Genomic DNA, 22037 nt, shown 5'->3' with positions numbered 1-22037 from the left:
CCAGTAGGTGTCAACAGTAGTCAGGCCGAAGCTCTGTATGGTATAACTCTAGCCCACTTGTTAAAATACAGCTTTTAGGAGTTGCTTGTATCACTTGTATATCATGTATGAGTCTCATATCTAGATGCTAAGGTAAAAAAATTAGATCACCATCACTGTTTTAGTAATTTGTTTTTATTTATTTTAGTGACTTATTTAGCTTTAGTTTGGCCTTTTTTTAATTATGCAAGGCAGCATCGAGGAAAGTTGAGCTCAGTCGTGACTGAGTTACAGCACATGGAGTGGAGGATTCAGGAGCTTTTGGAGCTACAGGCTCATTACTTGTTAGGAGTGCTGCATGAAAAAAAAAATCATAGTTTTATTCTTATCTCAGTATAAGTTTCCACGATAAATACATCATTAAGAGCGGCCGAACAGATCAAATTTCCTCATACACGCCGTGCCAGAGAAGCCTCCTCATTCTTCACCGCCATCACTATAATATTTTGGCTGATGAGTTTTCATCAATATTAACACAAGAAGGGGTAAGAGTGGACAGTGGAGATCATCTCTGCAACGTCTGGAGCTTGTAAAAAGAAAAAAAAACCCTCATACGTCAAAGCAAAGTTTTTACAGTAAATACATGTAACATCATTACACTCGTAGTGAACTGTGCTGCCTGTCAATGTTAAAACAATAGAAACAGATGGTTAAAACAGAAGTTAAGACCCTCTGGGGATGTCTTAAAGTTAGGACAGAATTTAGGAGATTTAGCCTAGTTAGGATGTGTCAGTAATGCTGTTTTCCTATCTTGGAGTTAATGGATACGATTATGAACTTAAGAGCTGTCTAAATTCAGTCCTAACTGAAGTTGCTATGGTGACTAAGCAAATAAGATCTCAGACATAAGAAGTTTCTGTAATATGGCCCCAGATGTCAAATGCTTCTAGAGCCAGACAGTTAATGCCTCTTAAAACTCCCTCATAAAAAGCTAGTATATGAACTGCTTACTTAATGTTAATGCCTTATTAACAGTAGTTTTGAGATAAGCTTTTAGACTAAAATGCATTTTTTAAATCCGAGATAAGCTTTTAGACTAAAATGTATTTTTAAAATCCGTTCAAAGTGGAGAGGTGCATGCAGTTTTTTTTTTTTTTTATAGATATACCACTATTTAACCATCATCACCATCACATAGAAAAATCAGAAGACATGTGTAGGTTCACTGGTCATTCTAGATAGTAAATAAAATGCCTAGACTTGCGTTATGGACTAACCCTAACCCACCTCAGACCACTCTGAAAACTTCTTATTTCTATTTTTAAAAATGATTTGATCATTCAACACTTGCTAATTCTTGTCTTTGTATACGGGTGACTTGACTCGACTACCTCATTATCACATCCATGCGGATTATGTCTGTTATGTTTGTATGCAAATGAACTGGATCTGAACAGAAGCTTGAAAGCACTGTGTGATGTGGGGGTTGACGTGCCCCTCTCTGTGTGCAGGCACCCTGTCCGCCACATACGGTTTAACGCCAGCACCCTGGTGACAGCCAACATCCCTGACGAGAAGAACCCACGCGGCGCCTGCATCACAGACGACGACCTCACCGCACACCGCAGGTAGCTGTGAGAGGCTGATCTCAGTGTAATGCGGCATGTTCTCTCTGTCATATCAAAACCTCATAACGTTCTTTAGTTATTGTTTGTGTACCGTTTGAAAACGTCCACTGCGCTTTACATTGCGTGAGCATTTAATAGTGAATGGACCGATAGAAATGGTCCAGAATTATGTCATGACATTCATATTAAAATGTTAAGAAAATCCGTCTATAAAGTTGCTGTTTCTGAGATATGAGGTTTGGTTATGACAGTGATATGCCGCTCTCAGCTCTCAGGTGTGGTGATCTTGTGTATACACTGTCCTGAGAGCAGGATCTGAAGTCCAGTTCATTTTTACCAAACTGATTCTTTCAAACTGCCCATTTCACCGGATTCCATCTCATTTTAGGGTGTAGAGATTTCGGCGTGCAACAAAAGCAGTGTACAAAACCAGTGAGGCACTGAAGTTCAAATATCTGTCCAAAACCAAGGTTTTTTTTTAAAATGCTGTTTTAAATAAAGATGTTAAACATAAAAATTTACAAGGTAATAAAGAAAATGTGACTTTAGTGTGTCCACTAGTCCTCTATAGATTCTCTACAGATGCTGAAATTGTTAACAATCTATCTGTTGAAACTTGGATTTGGACCTGGGTGAGGGTTGGGTTTAGGTTTTGGGTTCAGGTTAGGGTAAGGGTTAGGATTAGGGTCAGGCTTACAGTTAAGGAACATGATGGTCCATTTAGTAGATATTTAGTTGAATGTAACTTTAACAAAGCGTGTAAAATGGACGCTCCAAATAAAGCGTTACTACTTTATATATGAATAATTAATTAATATGAAATCTAGCGTCCTCAACAGCTGAGAATTAGTTATTCAAGGCAATTATTATTCACACTTTGGAACTGTCGTTTGTTATTTTACTCTCATTTCACAAACTGAGGCTTTAGATGCCTTTAGCGTATTTGCAGGGACTTCCCTTTCAGCGGGATGTTGTGTGGCATCAGACTTGTAGTGAGGACCTTCTTCATACCCTCCCTGGTTAACTCTATAAGTCTTTTGTCTAATATTCCTCATACAAGCTCTGAATTGGTTCCCCGTGGCTTTGCTCTGTAATTCACTGGACAGCTGCAGCACATGGCAAAAGTGTGTAGTGTCTGAAGATCTCTAAATGTCTGCTTAAAGTCAGGTGGTAACGTGGTGCTAACACAACATTGCAAATCTGAACTTTCTGCATTCGATACAAACGTAATAACATGTGGCTCACACATACTCATTCACAAAGTTGGAATGACTGGAATATTCCATGCTTTATTTCAGTTTCTTATGCCGGTCTGTTATCAGCCCGAGCACCTTCAGCGCGCACACGTGCAGTCTTTCTTCCTGAGAGCCCCGCAGCCCCGAAGTTGCAGCAGTACCTCCCTCACCTGGCCAGTGGTTTGTTTCAGTTTCTGTAGCAGAAAAAATCTGCCAGGGTTAATAGCTGTAGATTAGTCAGCACCACTGCGCTGCACTATATATATATTGAAGGGTTTGTTAATTAGCTGATTATTTGGATCAGGTGTGTTAGAGCAAGGAAAACACTGAAATATGCAGAACAGCGGCTACTCCAGACTACAGGACCAGAACCGGAACCATCAAGCCTTTATTTGTAGATAGAGCTTTTGTTCCATAATATAATTGGACTTTAATATTTGAATAGAAATGCGTCAAACGCAGGATTTTGCTCCGATTAAATGTGGCACACCTGATCCCACTAGATATCTACCAGATGAGTCGAGCATGTATCTGCTGTCTTTGGGTAAAATCATCCAGAGAGATGCAGACGTTTTGTAATCTCTTCAAGAGGATTTCTGTTTTTTTTCTGTATTTTCTATATATTTCCTCTGTAAACAAAGTCAGTCAGAGTGGTTTGATGTGAATTTTTAAAGAAACAGTCAGAACTTACTGAGCTCACAATGGTGGTGATAGGAACCAGACATCTGAAGCTTTTAACACCCCTGAAAACTTCATCACAGGAAGGTATTACATGCCTCTGAATGTCTGAGACATGCCGGAGCCACTGATTTACAATGGAGTTTTTTTTTTCTCTGAGTTTTTAATTATACGTCTTAATGATACATTCATGGCGGAGAGGTGCATGCAGGGAGTTGTAAGGCAATATAGTGCCCAAAGGAAGATTTTCCCATCATTAACAATACATACACAAACTCCGAACACGTGAGTAGGTTCACTGGTGGTTTCAGATAGTAAATATAACGGCTGTATTTGTGTGCCTGGTTCCTGTCATCACCACATCATTTCACATCAAACCAATCGGAATGACATCTCGGTTATGAAATGATTAAAAAATGCTGCACGTTTGGTGGAATTCCCCTTTAAACCTACGGATGTAGCCATACACAAGTCCCACTATGTGGTTTTCGTGCCAAAATAGGATACGTTTTTCATACAGCAGTGAAACTGACATGCCAACATTCCTACTGCTGCTATTTTTTGGGTCGAATTGCCCGAAAAAAAAACAAAACACAGCATCTGGTGAAAACTACATACTACAAACAAGTAAAGCCTATTTATAAAAAAAAGAATTAAATCCAAACTGAAATACATTTAAAGTGTAAAGTGTTTCAGATGCAGTGCAGAGGAGTTTTATTTTCTGACAAATTATTCCGAAAATAATTTGTCTGTCACGTCTCATATGAGTCTTTAAATCACAATTTGTATAAAAAACATTCGACATTAATATGCATAGCATAATACCCCTAGTTAAACCTGGCTGTGGATGTACTCTCATGTTTTAAATGCTGTCTTGCTGTTCTCTCTACAGACACCGGGGGGTGATCTGCTACTATGATTTCTCCATGAACTCCTCCACGCAGGACCACGTTCTGCCCATCTGCAGGTCCAACTACAGCGAGACGAGCGGCTACAACTACAACATCGGCCTCGCCATGCCTTATGACACTCTCGCTGACCCTCGGAGCTCTGGGCTCTGACCCATCTGTTCACGCACGCTGAGTCAGAGGCGAAAAGAGGAAACTTCTTTTCATGTTATCTTAAACAGAGGAAGCTGCTTTTGTTTATCCCAGTGTAAGAGAAACTGCACCGTGAGTTCCAGCTATTAGCACATGAACATACCTCTGCAGGCTTTCAGAGATGTTGTAGTTGATTGTCTTTTGCTTTTAACACGTTTTTTTCACGTGTAGTCTTTTTGTATATAGTTCTTTCTCTAGATATGAAGTCCTCATCTCTAAAAGGATTACGATTATGGTTAGTTATTAACAGAATTTTATTGGTCGAACATATAAATGTACATATTCAGTCAATATTACAATATTATTCTTCCACTGAAGTGTCGATTATGCTCAGCCTTTTTTAGATGGAAAATCTGCTAAACTAAAGCCCTTGGTCTCCACATGGATAGCAGTGCTGTGGAGGTGTCCTACAGTTGAGTGTCTGGTATCTATTGCCAAACATTAAAGTGATTTGCATAGCAAGAGAACAGCACTAGCTGTTGTGCTCGACTGTAACAGCATTAGTTTTTATAATAGAGCTCACTGACTCATTAACTTGGGTGGGGAACATTTCGGTGACGGCTTTGAGGCTGGACAGAGTTCATCTACACAGGCTGTGATCATTGACATTTAGCATATTTAAAGGGGATTTTTCAGAATTTCAGTATAATGCAATGGTTAGGGTGTAAACAAAGTCACTCGGCAAAGTCAGTGGCTTGTTGTGAAATGTTCCGTTCTAGAGAATTTTACTGAGTCAGAATTGCTCACAGTAGTGGTGATAGGAGCCAGACGTCAAAATGTCCAATGTCCAATACCTCACTGAATACTGAATATGGTTATAAGAAACCGTTAATAACGGGCTGCCCAAAGCCCGGGACATTGTCTTAATACAGTTTTGAGATGACCGCGTAATCATGGATCCCTAAAAAGTGTTATCGGTAGTATATTAAAATAGATTTCAAATGTAAGGTTAACATTTTTTTACTATTAGTGGTATTTAATTCATAGATGATGCCTAAAGCCTGCATCGCAAAGAGTCATTGTGTATCTTAATTTAATTTAGGGTAGTCTGCCAGTGGACAACGGTCTGAAAGAACATGTGCTAGGAAAAGACAGAGCAGTTAGTGAATCCAAATAGGGCGATTGATGGGTTAGTGTACTACATGTCAGTGTCTGACTTTTAACTCTCACTCTCGCTCTCATCGTCTAAGCTGCTTTTCCTCATGGGGTGCAGGGGGTTACTGGAGCCTATCTCAGCGCTCATTAGGCAGAATTCATCACCTTCACCCAGTGATTTTCAACCAGTTCTGCTTCAATGATGGAGAAATGGATATGCAGCATATTTGAGTTTGTGATGAGCTCTCAAAAAACAATCTGTTGAAAATTGTGCAGCAACCCTGTAATGGCAAAGAGGTACATTCAGGGAGTTGTAAGACAAAAGGGTCCTGAAGAAAGAATGTTGTTTTGAATTATTAAATGCTTTGTTACCATTATGTTACCATAAAGCTTGGAGGACGTGTAAGCTGTGCAGTCGCTTTAGATTGTGAGTAAAATAACTACATTACAACGTCTGGTTCTGTCACCACCACCGACCTCACTGTGAAGAAAACTGAGTCTCTAACGTGAAACCACTCAATCACTTTCTTCACATCCCGGTGATTGAATGATGCGTGATTTTTGAAAAATGAGTGAAATTCCCCCTTAACTACTAAACCAGGGCTGCACAACTCCAGCCCTGGAGGAGGTTTCCTGACTCATACACCCCCACAAAACCAGGTTAATCACCTTACTGTGCTGGATGGACCCTCCAGGACCAGTGTTGTACACTTCTGTTCTAATAAAGCTAATACACGCTAATGCTGCTCACAATGAATGTAAGTAGCCACCAGTTAACCCTGTCATTTTCATTCACTTTGGTTAGGACCTTCAGCATTATTGGCCAGAGCCATTACAGTCCTGTTTAGATACATTGGAAGCAAACCATAATACTGTTTGTATATACACAGTCATATGCAAAAGTATATGTTAAATGCAACTAAACAGTAACTGCATTAAAATTTGCAAAAGTGTGCAACAGATGTTCTGATTAAAACTGATAAACAACAAAACTTGAGATATGAGGTTTTGTTATGACAACAGCTACATGTATACACACACACACACACTTCTTATTGCATGTGCCATACTCAGTATTTCACAAGAGGAGACTGGGCAGGGCATTAATGACCAGAAACCAGAATAATCAAGGCCTTGTTTACATTTTTCAACCTAATCTTTATCTGTTATATCTGTATTATTGGTCAGTTACCTCCTATTATGAAGCACCTGTCCATGTAAATGTGTTGTTAGAAAACATGGTAAGTACAAGGAAATGTGAAATTACTCTGTATTAACTGACCATACAGTACAAATACATGAGCTAAAGATCAGGCTGGAAAGTGCTGGAATTTGAATCCCAGCAAGTGAAATCATCTTAAATATATGATAAATATTTCTCATATGATTATTTTACTTGGTGTGCCCCGCCCCCTGCCCCAAGTGAAATTGTCCCCCTGTGTTGACTGATAATTTTGCTTTTTTCAAGCCTATTTCTCAAAACAAGCATAAATACCTGTAAATATAGTGAGAGAACTGGACTTGACACAATGACTTAAAAACAAGTAAGAATGTCTGGGAATATGTAATATAGTACAGTATTTCACAATCTCAAAATTAGAATTCAGTCCCACTTTATAGTAAGTGTCCTTAATAACTGTGTAATTACACTTGGATAACATATGCAACAACACTAACTACTGATGAATTAATGTTACAGATGGATTACAGAAGTACAGCTTATGTAATAACGTGTATAAACTTCAGTTTTGCCTCATGTAATTACACAAGTTTATCTTCTACACAGGAACTGCGTGTAGTGTAGTGTTAGTTAATAAGTGGACAGTTGCAGTGTTGCTGTTATGTAGGTACTGTATAATAATGAAGTAGTAAAAAAACTTCTGAAAGAAATAAAAGCAAGTGCCATGTAAATAAAGAATTACAAATGTAATTACACTTGTTATTACGCTCATGTAATTGACAGAGAACAGGCTGTTACACTTGTGTAATTACATAATGTGTACTTCTGTAATCCATCTGTAACAATGACTAAATCATCAGTAGTTACACTGATGATGCATATCACTGTTGTCGGACGAAAACCTTGCATCTCCATTTTTATTGTTTTTCAGTTTGTGACATCATTTGAAAATACCTGTTCCCCTTTACACTGTGTGTGAATTTAGTGAAGAATGGACCAAACGAAATGGCCTAAAATGACTTGGAAAAAAGTCTGGTTCCATTGACTTACATTAAGAGTGAAGTAGGTTTTTTCCTTCTCCCATAAAGTTACCCTTTTGGAGATACAAGGTTTTCTTCAGACAACAGTGGTACGTTGTTCACGTGTAACTACACAGTTATTGGAGACACTTAACATAGAGTGGAACTGAGAATTCTTACATATATATTCACTAGATTTGAGATGATTTCTTTTGCCAAGATATCTCCATAGAATTGTGCCTTGTATTCCTTTAAATGGGCTGGGCTGCATCTCCTGTGGTTGACTCTCTTACTTCACACCAGCATACGTCTCACATGTATATCAGCCACAACCCAGGAATGTGGATTATTTCCATAGAAACTTGTTCAACTTGTTCAGGCACGTCACATTGTTGAACAACACTGCGGGGTTGATACATGTGCACTGTGAGTCTGGAGATACTGTAGGAGGAACTGAGGGGGAAGAACTGGACTGTTGATGACCTTTGGCAGCACAAGTAGAAGCTTTGTGTTCTGAAGAGGAAACTTCACTTTACACAGTTCATCGTCGTCGTGTCCACGTTCAGAAAGCGGACATGCATCTTTGTCTCAATCTCGACATTTTTTAGGATCTGCAGGAGGGACAGATGATGTGAATGGTTTAAAGGTAGATGTGTAGAATGAGTTAACATGAAACGATGAGTAGATAGAAGCAGTGAGTATTTTACAAACCTTCAGAAAATGCTCAAAGGTGATTCCCTCATAAAGCTCATCTGGAGCCTAAAGAAAGGAGGTTGTGGAGATTGTTACATAACCAGCACACTTAAAGGGGCCATATGGAAAAAGTTTGATGTAGTTTGATGTAGTTTGGGCTGCCCAGTCCTGGTCCTGGAGATCTACCAAACTGCAGAGTTTAGCTGCAACCCTAGTCAATCACACCTGATCCATATAATGAAGACAGGGGTATCTGAATAATAGACCCAGGTGTGTTGGATCTAAACTGTCCAGGGGGATAGATCTCCAGGACCAGGATCCAGAACCCCCGATGTAGTATGTAAACATCATTAAAGTTCGGTAATGCACTGTTCACTTACAGACTACACAGTCCATATATGGAAACTAAACTGCCGAAGCCACCATAGTGTTTTTGTGATGACACAAAAACGTGTACATTTACATTATGTTTACCTATACAGCCTATAACACCTCAGCCCGCCCATTCATGCTGATGTTATAAGGAGTGTTTCAGCCTGGACTGCTTTCCAAAAGAAGCACAATGCATGGCAGCCAATTAGAATAGAGCTCATTTACTTACAGTCATATGCAAGAGAGCATCCTGACATGTTGATTTTCTAAGTAAATATGCGAGCACATCCTCTACTGAGAGATATTTCTGTACATTTTAGTGCACAGTTACTGTTTCCACCCATTCACATTGTTCTAGAATAACCTCTTCAATATCCTCTTCCACCCATTCACATTGTTCTAGAATATCCTCTTCAATATCCTCTTCCACTCATTCACATTGTTCTAGAATATCCTCTTCAATATCCTCTTCCACCCATTCACACAACCCCATTCTAGAACGTATTTAGCCCACATTCACTGTCATAGAATGATCACTCCTATCCTCTCACAGTTCACAACAAATGTAAATATTGCATTTTTCTACACATTGTACACATCTATTTATTCTATTTATTAAGTGTATTTGCCTTTTGCACAGGCAACATTTATATTTTGTTTTGTTTATTTCCTAATAAATGAAATTCAGCAAATTAACTGTGAGTGAACATTCTATGATAGTGAATGTGGGCTAAATACGTTCTAGAATGGGGTTGTGTGAATGTAGAAAACATTCTAGAACAACGTGAATGGGTGGAAAAGGACATTCTAGAACAATGTGAAGGGGTGGAAGAGGACATTCTAGAACAATGTGAATGGGTGGAAGAGGATATTCTAGAACAATGTGAATGGGTGGGAGTGAACATTCTATGACAGTGAATGTGGGCTAAATACGTTCTAGAATGGGGTTGTGTGAATGTGGAAAACATTCTAGAACAACGTGAATGGGTGGAAGAGGACATTCTAGAACAACGTGAATGGTGGAAGAGGACATTCTAGAACAACGTGAATGGGTGGAAGAGGACATTCTAGAACAACGTGAATGGGTGGAAGAGGACATTCTAGAACAGTGTGACGGGGGTAAGTGTGTTCTAGAACAGTGTGAATGGTGGAAGAGAACGTGTTATGACTGTTTTCACACACAAACATCGTAAGTGATTTGGAACTTTTTGACCCATACCATTTGACCCATTGTAACACTCGCCACTTCAAGCATAGCAGCATCTGCAATGGCTTTGGCTGTTTCACTCTCTATCTCTGGATAGCTGGACAGCAGCTCTTCAACTACCTGCAGATCATCAAAACACATCAGTGCAGGAACAGCTGAAATGACAGAGCTGTGAAGAGTCTATAGCACAGGTTCCAAACCCTGATCCTCCAGTACCACAACTCCAACTCTCGAAGAAGGTATTTACTGAGCTGATCAGATGTGCTGGGAGCAGTAAAATGTGTAATATAGGGGGTACTTCTGGACCAGGGTTGGGAGCTGCTGGTCTGTAGGACGCATGATAATGGTCAAACTTTTCTTACATGTCTGTATTCATCCAAAGTGATGGTGTCGTCATTGTCTTTGTCATGCATGTTGAAGAGAACTGAAGAGAGAGAAGCGAGATGGATAAGATGGGCAAGAAGATAAACAATGGGTAAGATCATTATTTATTTGACCCCACTATTGTACACTGTCCTCAAACACTGATTTTGCTGGCCTCCAATATGTAATGTCCAGTGTGTAGTGTCATTAGGAAATGATGTGGTTGATTTTGGGCTCAAACCAATGGAACTCATGGATATAGACAAACTATACTTATACTGTACCAGAATAAGATATGACAAGCTAAGTGAACCAGTGTGAGAGGTGGAGAATATTCTAGAACAGTGTGAATGGAGGGGGGGGGTGCATTCTAGAACAGTGTGAAATGGAGGAATACATTCAAGAACAGTGTGAACAGGGGGAGAAAACATACTAGAACAGTGTAAATGGAGGAGAACATTCTAAAATACTGTGAATGGGTGAAAAAGAACATTCAACCACAGTGCAACTGAGGGCTAAATACTTTGTAGAACAGTGTGAAAGGGGAAGAGAACATGCTGGAGCAGTGTAAATGAGGAAGAGAACATTCTAGAATGGTGTGAATGGGTGGAAGAGGACATTCTGTAATTGCGAATGGGGGATAAATACATTCTAGAACAGTGTAAATGGGGGAAAGAACTTTGGAAAATATTGCGAATGGGTGGAAAAGAACATTCTAGAATGATTTGAATGGGGGTAAATATGTTCTAGAACAGTGTAAATGGTGGAAGAGAATATATGTTAGAACAGTGTGAATGGGGGGAAGCACATTCTAGAACAATGAATAGGTGGAAGAGAACATTCTATGACTGAATGTGGGCTAAATGCATTCTAGAACAGTATAAATAGGCGAGAGAACATTCTAGATCATTGTGAATGGGTGGAAGATAACATTCTGCAACGCTGTGAATGAGGAGGTAAATACATTCTAGGGCAGGGTGAATGGGAGTAAATACATTCTAGAACAGTGTAAATGAGGGGGGTTGATACATTCTGGAACAATATGAAAGAAAGGGGGGGTCAATACATTCTAGAACAGTGTAAATCAGGGGGGTTGATACATTCTGGAACAATATGAAAGAAAGGGGGGTCAGTACATTCTAGAACAGTGTAAATCAGGGGGGTTGATACATTCTGGAACGCTATGAAAGAAAGGGGGGGGGTCAATACATTCTAGAACTGTAAATGAGGGGGGTTAATACATTCTGGAACAATATGAAAGAAAGGGTGGGATAATACATTCTAGAACAGTGTAAATGAGGGGGGTTCATACATTCTGGAACAATATGAAAGAAAGGGCGGGGTAATACATTCTAGAACAGTGTAAATGTGGGGGGTTGATACATTCTAGAACAATATGAAAGAAAGGGGGGGTCAATACATTCTAGAACAGTGTAAATGAGGGGGGTTGATGCATTCTGGAACAATATGAAAGAAAGGGGGATCAATACATTCTAGAACAGTGTAAATGAGGGGGGTTAATACATTCTGGAACAATATGAAAGAAAGGGAGGGTCAATACATTCTAGAACAGTGTAAATGTGGGGGGTTGATACATTCTGGAACAATATGAAAGAAAGGGGGATCAATACATTCTAGAACAGTGTAAATGAGGGGGGTTAATACATTCTGGAACAATATGAAAGAAAGGGAGGGTCAATACATTCTAGAACAGTGTAAATGAGGGGGGTTAATACATTCTGGAACAATATGAAAGAAAGGGAGGGTCAATACATTCTAGAACAGTGTAAATGAGGGGGGTTAATACATTCTGGAACAATATGAACGAAAGGGCGGGGTAATACATTCTAGAACAGTGTAAATGTGGGGGGTTGATACATTCTGGAACAATATGAAAGAAAGGGAGGGTCAATACATTCTAGAACAGTGTAAATGTGGGGGGTTGATACATTCTGGAACAATATGAAAGAAAGGGGGGGGGTCAGTACATTCTAGAACAATACAAATGTAAGGGGGGGTAATACATTCTAGAACTATTTGAAAAGGTTGCCATGGTATAAACCCAAATCTCTTTAAACACTGTGGCCACACTGTGTTGTGAAAGCTTGTTGGTGGTGAATGCTTTGGTTTGGGTTCTCACAGCGTAGTTTATCCTGTCTGATCTTGTCTCTCTCCTCCTCGGTCAGATACTGTCTGGTCGGCCTGAAGTGTGACATCACAGTGAGGAACTCCTCGAAGCCAATCTCCTCCACACTGCCCACTTCATTATGGCCAAAGTTCCTGAAGCAGCACCGGCAATGGCAGGGTCAGTGCATGTGGGTGACAAAACATTCCCCATGTTAAACGGCCCTTGTCAGACATATTCAGAGCTTGTTCTGGATGTTTTATGATGCTTTAAAGAATTCACACAAAGTCATGCATAAATGCACCACCACAACCCCCCCCCCCCCCCCCCGCTCCACCCCGACTGCTTGAGGACTGAAAACAGCCAAGCTCTGTGGGAAATTCAGTGCTGTTTTATTGCTCTCCTGAGCTTGAGAGTTTGAGTTTGATGTAGTCTCATCTGTCTGACCCTCTGGCCTTTGGCTCTACTTCCCTTAAGCTTTGAGAGGACCATCTTTCTCAGACTTCCAAACTAGACTCCATCAAAGACAATACATCATAACTTTTCTAATCTACACGACAGTTATGTCACTCTAGTGTAACTACAGACAGTTACCGTTCCTGTAATGTCTATACTTGGCCCTTTATACCTCTCAAATTTAAACCCATGACTCGTGAGTGGATCCTTAAAACGTTCTCATAAAGAGAAGCTTTAGACATCACTGCTGTCGGAACAAAACCTCGTATCTCCATTTTTGTCGATTTTCAGTTTTTGACATAATTTGAAAATGCATGTTGGCCGTTATGTTGTCTGTAAATTTCATGAAAGATGGTCCAAAAGATATGGCCAAAAATGACTTGGAAAAAACTCTGGTTCTATTGACTTACATTGGGAGTAATGTATGTTTTTTCCTTCTCCTGTAAAGTTACCGTTTTGGAGATATGAGGTTTTGTTCCGACAGCAGTGATATACTGCCTACATCTATGGTGCTTTCACTTGCTAGAACATCAGTTTCTGAAGTGAGGGAGGTCAAAGAAATGTACACCAAGCTCATGATTTCCATGACAGTCAGGCGTGTTTGATGACATTTGTAAACGTAGCTACCTCTTATCAAAGAAGGCTTCAACAATCTGGCTTCTAATAGGGTTGAATGTCAAATCACTGATGTCCTCAAAGTCCTCTCTCCTGAAAATCAGAGGAAGATGGCAGTGCTTTCAAACAACACTTAAAAATAAAGATTCCTCAGATGATCTTGAGGCTGTTGGTTCTGGAAAAACCTTTCATTGGAATAGAACCTTTACATTGCATGGAGGTTCATTGCACTTTATAAAGGTTCTTAACACTCATGCAACAGTGATTCTTCAAAGCAGTGGTTCTCAAACTCCAGACATTCCACATTTTGATCTTTGTGTGTGGTGAGCTGATTTAGAGCAAAAATGTGGACCGTCTGGGGGTCCCTGAGGGCTGGTTTGAGAACCACTGCTTTAAAGAACCACACAGTGGCCCCAGAAAGTATTTAGACATTTGTGTCCTATTGGATTCCATTATGCAAGGAAATAAAATGTGAAATGTGAAATAAATGGTATCTGGTGTCTACCATCACTCTGACGTGGTGCTAGAACTTTGTGGTTGATCTCCAAAACAAGTATCATTTTGTTCAATGTTTTATGAACTATCCTAAAGAACTTCATTTAAAAACTTGTTGGTTCATTTGTCCAAATACTTTTTGGGGCCCATGTACATAAAGTGGTTCTTCTATGGAACTACTCCAAAGAACCCTTTTAACAGCATTATTCTTAAGAGTGAATACAATTTCTTTCAATAAATTAAACTCATTTTGACTCCCTGCCCAGCACATATAGCCAAAACCAATAAAATACCACTGAGCATTAGGATGAAAGCCGGTGAGTTACAATAAGGAGTTATTTGATATCCGCGGCTGAATGCTGCAGGTTCTCGTCTGCACAGCAGTAAAGGAAGAAGGAAAACGTAGAAAACAAGAACAACCCGTCACGGTTCCCTTTACACATACCAAAGTGCCTTTGTTTGCAGTGCTGGGGTTAAATTTACGCACAGTGGCTCATGTACACACCCCCTACTCACTCTTAGATAAACTTGCCATCAGAAAATAGGCTTACATTTGATCAGCTTGTGTGAATAAGTCTAGAACCTTAAGCCTACAGAAAATAATGAGGTGCTGTTTTTCGTTTGTTTTACCGTTCTCCTGGCAACTGCCAAACTCAGACTCGTCCATCGGATTCCCAGATGGAGAACCGTGATTCATCAGTCCATAGAACATGTCTCCACTGCTCTAGAGTCCAGTGGCAGCGCTTTACACCACTGCACTCGATGCTTTGCATTGCGCTTGGTGATGTAAGGCTTAGATGCAGCTGCTCAGCCTTGGAAACTCATTCCATGCAGCTCTCTACACTGTTCTTGATATATATATATATACATACACTCACCGGCCACTTTATTAGGTACAATTGTTCAATTGTTCGAGCATCAGAACGGGGAAGAAAGGGGATTTAAGGGACTTTGAACATGGCGTGGTTGTTGGTGCCAGACGGGCTGGTCTGAGTATTTCAGAAACTGCTGATCTACTGGGATTTTCACACACAACCATCTCCAGGGTTTACAGAGAACGGTCAGAAAAAGAGGAAATATCCAGTGAGCGGTCAGTTGTGTGGATGAAAATGCCTTGTTGATGTGAGAGGTCAGAGGAGAATGGGCAGACTGGTTCCAGATGATAGAAAGGCAACAGGAACTCAAATAACCAACCAAAATCTCTCATGAACGTTTCCAACACCTTGTTGAAAGTCTGCCACGAAGAATTAAAGCAGTTCTGAAGGCAAAAGGAGGTCCAACCTTTTTATATATGGGGTTGATGTCAGGACTATGTGTTAAGAGGTGTGTTCCAAAGTTTTAGCTTTTCTGAGACTGCTCAACTTAGCATCAACTTATCCTGCCATGTATTAAAACGTTCCCTCCTCTCTTCTCACAACAGGACAGTATCCAGCAACTCTAAAGCCAAGCTTAAAAGCTGACAGATTTTACGTTTACCTGTTGATTTGTTTGAATGTACTCAGGTTTGTGTCTTGCAACAGTACAAACTGCAGACTCAAAACTCAGGTGACTAAAAAGTGACTGTTTTCATTACTAAATAGACACATGAGCTGTTGGTGGGAGAAGATTAAAATGCGCTATCTATCCTGCTACTGTGCTAAAAGGCTCACAGAGGCCCGTGCAGCAAAAGCCTGTTTCTGTCAGTTGAAAAAAACTTTTTGGCTTATGTTTCACATCTGAACTCTCTCAAAGACATAGTGAAACTTTTCCTTGGTATTTTAATAGTTCTCAAAATAGCGACTTATGTCAAAATAATTATGCTTTCTCAAAGGGTAATAATTCATTTTGGCATACTAAGTCAAAATCTTAAGAAAATTAGCAATTACTTCAGTATAGGTCAGCTGTTAGTCAAATATTTCAACATGTCAGTTTGACTTAAGTCAAAACATACAATTGTAGAAAAAATATTTGGAAAATTCATGTGGAAATGAGTAAATTAACTAGTTGTATATAACCCGAATGTATGCTTTGAATGAACCAGTCAAACTATTTATTTGGGTTAAGTTTAGAGTTTAGTATATACTGAGAGAAAAGTCAAACCTTTGAAATTGTTAATGAGATTATTGACATACTGCCCGAAAATGGAACAGACCAACAGAGATAATTAGACTGACTGACTGCAAAGCCACATAAGTCTAGTCACGCAAATAACCCTTACAAACAGGTGTAGCCAAGCACTGCTACCATAAGGGAAGAACCTCAAACTGTGGTTACAGAGCCGTATATGTACAGGTAGCTCCTCCCCCAAGCTATTCCATTCCCCCCACAGGTAGGAAAATAAACCATACATTTCCTATTTACACGTTGAAATGAATATGGCACAATATTATACGTGGCAGTCAAAATACAAGGCCATAGAAACAGCAATCAATCACCATTATTTACAATATTCACACACTTCACATTTCTCTTTGTATTTACAGGTTCTCACTCCCCTCCTCTACTACAGAGGGTGGACTCGCCCAGGTAAGTAAAAGCCCAGGAGTCACAATCAGTCCTCTTTTAGGACCTGAAGGTGAGTATGAGCAGTGCATGTTAAAACAGGTCATTTGCATCATTACAAACAGGCTTCCGTCCAGCAATCGTACGTCACTTGACAAGTTGTGTTAGACCTAAATTTGAAGTTCTTAGTAGACAAGAAGGTCCATGGCCACCAGTGCAAAGCATAGACCATCAATGATTAGTGCCTCTTTTAGTAAATCTGCCCTGTAGTATATAGTAGCCATAACAATTGGGACCAATTGCTAACAATTAATTTTCTGTTCTATTTTTGTCTTTGTACGTCGTTGCCTGTCATGTTCTATGTTCCCAAAGCTGACGCATACTATGCTTGCCATACTTGGTAAGCAGGTGCTCTGATTCGGTGACGTACCTTAAGGTGTCCTTGTCGTGGGTGAGGTGCTTAAACCTTTTATGCAGGATTCTGATCTGCTCCAGAGAAACTAGACAGAGAACAAAAACCACAGTTATTATATTCAGTATGTGAGTTCAACATATTACACAAACTGTGAGTTCTGGAGATTTATGGAGGAATTAGTTCAACTAAATCTGGATCTGCTTTTACTTCATCACGTTACGTTACTCTCATTTTTCTGCAGTGCCCAGAACCCTGCAGTGATTTAGAGAAACCAGACCAAACATATTCACGCACTGATTTGGAATGATTCATAAAGCTGTAAACATTTGATCGTAGTTGTAAACGTTCGGACAGGAAAGACCTCGACCTCAACTCTTTTTATTTGTAATATGATGCCATAAAGATTCAGTGCGACTAACAATTGAGAAGACACTGCTTCTCTTTTTCGGAATGACCTCTTGCGATGAATAGGAGGTTTACTTGGTGTTTTAGATCATCTCTGACGGAAGATATGAAATCTGCCGTAAGCTACTATTACAGCTCCACAGCCCTTAATGAAGGGCTCTGCTCTGCTGTGACTAGACGCTGACCTGCTTCGGCCATTCCTTCTTGGTGCTTTAAATAACAGCAGCATAACCTTCAGATGTCCCAATTACCAGATATTAGATATCAGATATGGCGTAATTCACCATTCAATCATCTCGCTCAGAGCTCAGTGGAGCGATCAGTTGACAGTTGTTGACAGTGTGGTTTGTGGGCTTTTATTTATGATTACTACATCATTTCTTAATGGCAGGTGTCTGAGATGATTTAAGCTGACTGCGGTGCAACCAAGAAAATGTGAATAGCATGCAAATCAATGTAAATACAGGAAAGCGCTCACTGAGACATCATGCGGATTACGGAAAACCGAGTTCTCTTCTAACTAGGTCCTCCAACAAGACGGCTTGGCGCTCTAACTTGAGGGCAGTACTGAGCAATGCCTATTGATTTGTTAGCAGTGTAGCCCAGTTTAACATGTTTAGCATGTATAGTAGCCAAATGTGTTTGTTTATTTTTTGCATATTGTTGCTGTCCAATAAAAACCTCCATCATAATAACAATTTTAATAAAAATCTCCATTTCAACACACCAGCTGTCCTTCATGGTGTGTGAACATGTCATGATGATTGGGCAAATATGACGGCTCCAAAAAGACTTGAAATGAAGCCTCTTTAAATGAACCTACATTAAAAGTTGCTTCTCCTGTAAACTTTCTATTTTGGAGATGCTTGTTTATCTTTGGACAGCGATGATATATTTGCACGCTTGTGAAAAGCAATTCCAGGCTAGGCAAGTTTATTTCTATAGCACCTTTTAGATGCTGCTTTCATTCAAAGTGCTTTACAAGTCATTTAAAACGAGTAAAGGAAAACAGAAACGATGACTAAACATGATTAAAATGCTGACAGTGTTTAAACTGAGCTCAAAGCTGCTCAAATCGGAACGTTTTTGAGCCTGGATTTAAGTGTCCAGTGTTGGGGCTCATCTAATGCTCTGTCAACTGGTTTCATTTAAGAGCAGCTATTGACCAGGGTATATTTTGGTTTGTCCACCTGAATTTTCATGACCACGTACGTGGTCCATGTACGGCAAATTATTCTGCATGAAATTACAACATGAGTTTTCTGATCACTATATACTTACAATTCACTGCTGAGAGCCAAAAATCTCAGACGCTGTTTGTATTATTTTATAAAAGTAATGTTTACAGAGCAGAATCACTGAAGAGACGCCGTCTGTTTATAGTTTATAGCCCAGATTTGTGGGGAAACGGGTCGACTTTCAGTAGAAAAACAAATAGTGAGTTCAGCTTCTTTTATTATAAGGGTTTAAAGTGACATCACCGTCTATTTTACTGGAACAGTAAAATGGAGTTACAGCCTCATACGACGCCCAGCTTCTGAATGTAGCTTATGAAATATGAACGTTATGAAGAACATGACGAAGTGCGTTTTGGAACCATTGGTGGTCTCAAGGAGTTGAAGAGGTTAATTCTGTGTGTAGTATTGATTTGCAAGTATAACCAGTGTTAGCTACTGAGTAAACGTAGTTAGTGCTAAGGTGGCTTGTGAGCCAATTTGTCCCCTTTAGGCTTGTGATTTGATGGTTGACATCAGTGAAAAAGAAAAGACCATTAAAATTGCAATTATTTAAATGACAATTCATCAGCTAAAATTTCAAAATTGTGTTTTTCCATTGGGCTTAAATCCTTACTTCCAACCAAAACTCAACAATAAAATACGAGTTTAACCCCTTAAAGTCCCAGACTTATTACATACTAAGGCTTATTATTCAGCAACTACAGGGACTTCAATGCAAACTAGTTGAGCTGCTCTTAAATCATAGCAGTTTGTAATGAAACCTTGGGCCTGCTGGCAACCCTTGGACATATAAGGGGCTAAATACAACCAGCAGGATATTCTATTCAATTAAAATGAATCAAAAATGAATAAAAATGACGGTTTAGATCCTAGAAATCATTAGACTATTACAAGCATTGATTTCCTAGTAAGAGTTAGTCAGTTGACCACGATCCCCTGATTAGTCAACGCACCGACCATGGGATGAAATTTAATCACAGCACATGAGAAGTCAGCACATCACACGTAGCTAAAGAACTACAATGCATTTAAGTCCTTTTATGCTGGAAGACCAGTTCTGGTGTGTCTTTTCCAGTGGGTAAGCTAAGATTGAGGTGTGTCTTTTCCAGGGGTAGGCTGAGATTGAGGTGGAGCAGGTCCCACAGGATAAAAGGCCAGTTTCTGTTTCACACTGTAGTATTTGTTTAGTCTATCATTAAGTGCTGGGTGCTCGCTTCGCAGTTAACGCCTCACCACAGCTCGTGTTTGAACAGTGCAGACCTGGAGACGTTGTCAGCACCAACAATCGCTTTCTAACATGGAAATAGACAAACACACATTTATAAACGCATTACAAACTGTACTTATGACAGGACCACTCATTAACCCTCATTACCACCCATTAACCACAAAGCCAGAGCCACCACACAGTGGCATCATGCATGAGTGCACCTGTAAGTGTGTGACTAAATGAGTAATACATTTAGGCAGCCAGACTGAGGACAGGACCAAGTGATTCAAAAGCCGCATCATTTGCATAACACATATAAACATACTGAGGCCTGTAGAATCACCCTTAGTAATATCATTTGTACAGAACCGTTTCTTTTTTTTGACATTTACTCCTGTCTTTCGGCAATATTTTTATTTTATTTCTTTTAGTAAAATTGTATCCATCATTGGTGACAGGTTTATAGCTCTTTTGGTCATTTAAAAAGTTTACAACTCACTTTTGGTGGTTTTAAAAAAGATTCTTTTCATCGTTAAAAATTAAAGCTCTCTTTTGGATTCTTAAAGAACTTGCAGCTGCATGACTAGTGCCTCACATATTTAGGCCTGTGCAATAATAGTAATATAATTTCCCCAAATATTTACACCTCTTTTTGTAGCTTAAAACTCTTTAAGTAATTTTAGCAAAGTTTACAACTCTCTAAGTAATTTTTAAAAAGTTTACTACTCTCTATTCCGTTATAACAAAGTTTACAACTCTAAGTAATTTAAAGAAAGTTTACAACTCTAAGTAATTTTAACAAAGTTTACAACTCTAAGTAATTTTAACAAAGTTTACAACTCTAAGTAATTTAAAGAAAGTTTACAACTCTAAGTAATTTTAACAAAGTTTACAACTCTAAGTAATTTAAAGAAAGTTTACAACTCTGAGTAATTTTAACAAAGTTTACAACTCTAAGTAATTTTAACAAAGTTTACAACTCTAAGTAATTTTAACAAAGTTTACAACTCTAAGTAATTTTAACAAAGTTTACAACTCTCTAGGTCATTTTAAAAAGAAGCTGCAATGCTGTAATTTAAAAAAAGATATCTGGGTCGTTTTTATAAAAAAAAAACTCTCTGGCTCAATGTAAAAACATTTATAACAAAGTTTACAACTCTCTAAGTAATTTTAACAAAGTTTACAACTCTATGTAATTTTAACAAAGTTTACAACTCTCTAGGTCATTTTAAAAAGAAGCTGCAATGCTGTAATTTTAAAAAAGATATCTGGGTCGTTTTTATAAAAAAAATAAATAAACTCTCTGGCTCAATGTAAAAACATTTATAACAAAGTTTACAACTCTCTAAGTAATTTTAACAAAGTTTACTACTCTCTATTTCATTATAACAAAGTTTACAACTCTAAGTAATTTGAACAAAGTTTGCTGCTCTCTATTTCATTATAACAAAGTTTACAACTCTCTAAGTCATTTAAAAGTTCACAACTCCACGCAAGTTCACTTTAAAAATGTACAATCACTTTCAATCCTTGTGATCTGATTGAGTTTTCTTTGACCGAGTGAGAGCAGTGAGGTGGAGAGAGAAACAGTCTCAAACCCTTAACTCACACTAAAGCAGCCACGCGGGGTAAAATAGAAAAAAACAGAGGAGCTGAAGAGAGAAAGAGAGGAGAGATGGGAAAGAGAGAAAGAGAGAGAAAGAGCAGCGCAGCTACTCACAGCCGGTCCGGTCAGCGAGGAGCTGGTAATCCTGCTCCTCTGATGTGGACTGTGAGCTGCCCATGATCACTGAATGAACGCGGACGGCGAAGTTCAGCGTGTTATTGTTTTTTTCCCACCCGTATTCAGACAATCCCCGCCCTCCTATGCTTTGATTGGCCATAGAAAACGGTTAGTGATGTGATTGGACGAGAGGCGTTCTAATGCGCACTGATAGGCCAACACTTATCACGCCGCTATCTTATGTTAAAGGGGAATTTCAACATATTTTCGAAATTTCTGAATAATTTAGTCCTTTGGATGCAGACAGTCATTCAGAATGGCTGAT

At 39.2% G+C, this 22037-nt stretch overlaps 2 protein-coding genes across 2 annotated transcripts in view; one reads left to right on the top strand and one right to left on the bottom strand.

Moving 5' to 3' along the window:
- Window positions 1–6707, top strand: part of fbxw8 (F-box and WD repeat domain containing 8) — a 39487-nt gene extending 32780 nt beyond the window's left edge. The window contains exons 11-12 of the mRNA XM_017705055.2: window positions 1491–1607; window positions 4413–6707. Coding sequence (XP_017560544.2) covers window positions 1491–1607; window positions 4413–4581 — 286 coding nt within the window. The 3' untranslated portion in view covers window positions 4582–6707. The remainder of the gene's footprint in view (window positions 1–1490; window positions 1608–4412) is intronic.
- Window positions 6708–7973: 1266 nt separating this feature from the next.
- tesca (tescalcin a) lies at window positions 7974–21775 on the bottom strand. Its single transcript, XM_017705006.2, has 8 exons — window positions 21710–21775; window positions 17152–17221; window positions 13758–13838; window positions 12690–12829; window positions 10549–10610; window positions 10199–10306; window positions 8626–8673; window positions 7974–8525 (listed from the first exon to the last, which is right to left on the bottom strand). Exons 1-8 carry the CDS (start codon window positions 21771–21773, stop codon window positions 8442–8444), a joined length of 657 nt encoding a protein of 218 aa, XP_017560495.1. The 5' UTR covers window positions 21774–21775; the 3' UTR covers window positions 7974–8441.
- Between the last annotated feature and the right edge of the window lie 262 nt (window positions 21776–22037).

The sequence above is a fragment of the Pygocentrus nattereri genome, chromosome 20, assembly GCF_015220715.1.
Source record: "Pygocentrus nattereri isolate fPygNat1 chromosome 20, fPygNat1.pri, whole genome shotgun sequence".
NCBI classification, from domain to species: Eukaryota; Metazoa; Chordata; class Actinopteri; order Characiformes; family Serrasalmidae; genus Pygocentrus; species Pygocentrus nattereri.
The sequence above is the reverse complement of the archived record's forward strand: the minus strand, read 5'-3'. Positions and strand labels throughout refer to the sequence as shown.

Coding starts and splice junctions, on each gene's coding strand:
- tesca (XM_017705006.2), bottom strand. CDS start 21,773: ATGGGCAGCTCACAGTCCACATCAGAGGAGCAGGATTACCAGCTCCTC. Junction 17,222..21,709: donor CCTCGCTGACCGGACCGGCT/GTGAGTAGCTGC, acceptor TTCTCTGTCTAG/TTTCTCTGGAGCAGATCAGA. Junction 10,307..10,548: donor CTTTGGATGAATACAGACAT/GTAAGAAAAGTT, acceptor GATGATCTGCAG/GTAGTTGAAGAGCTGCTGTC.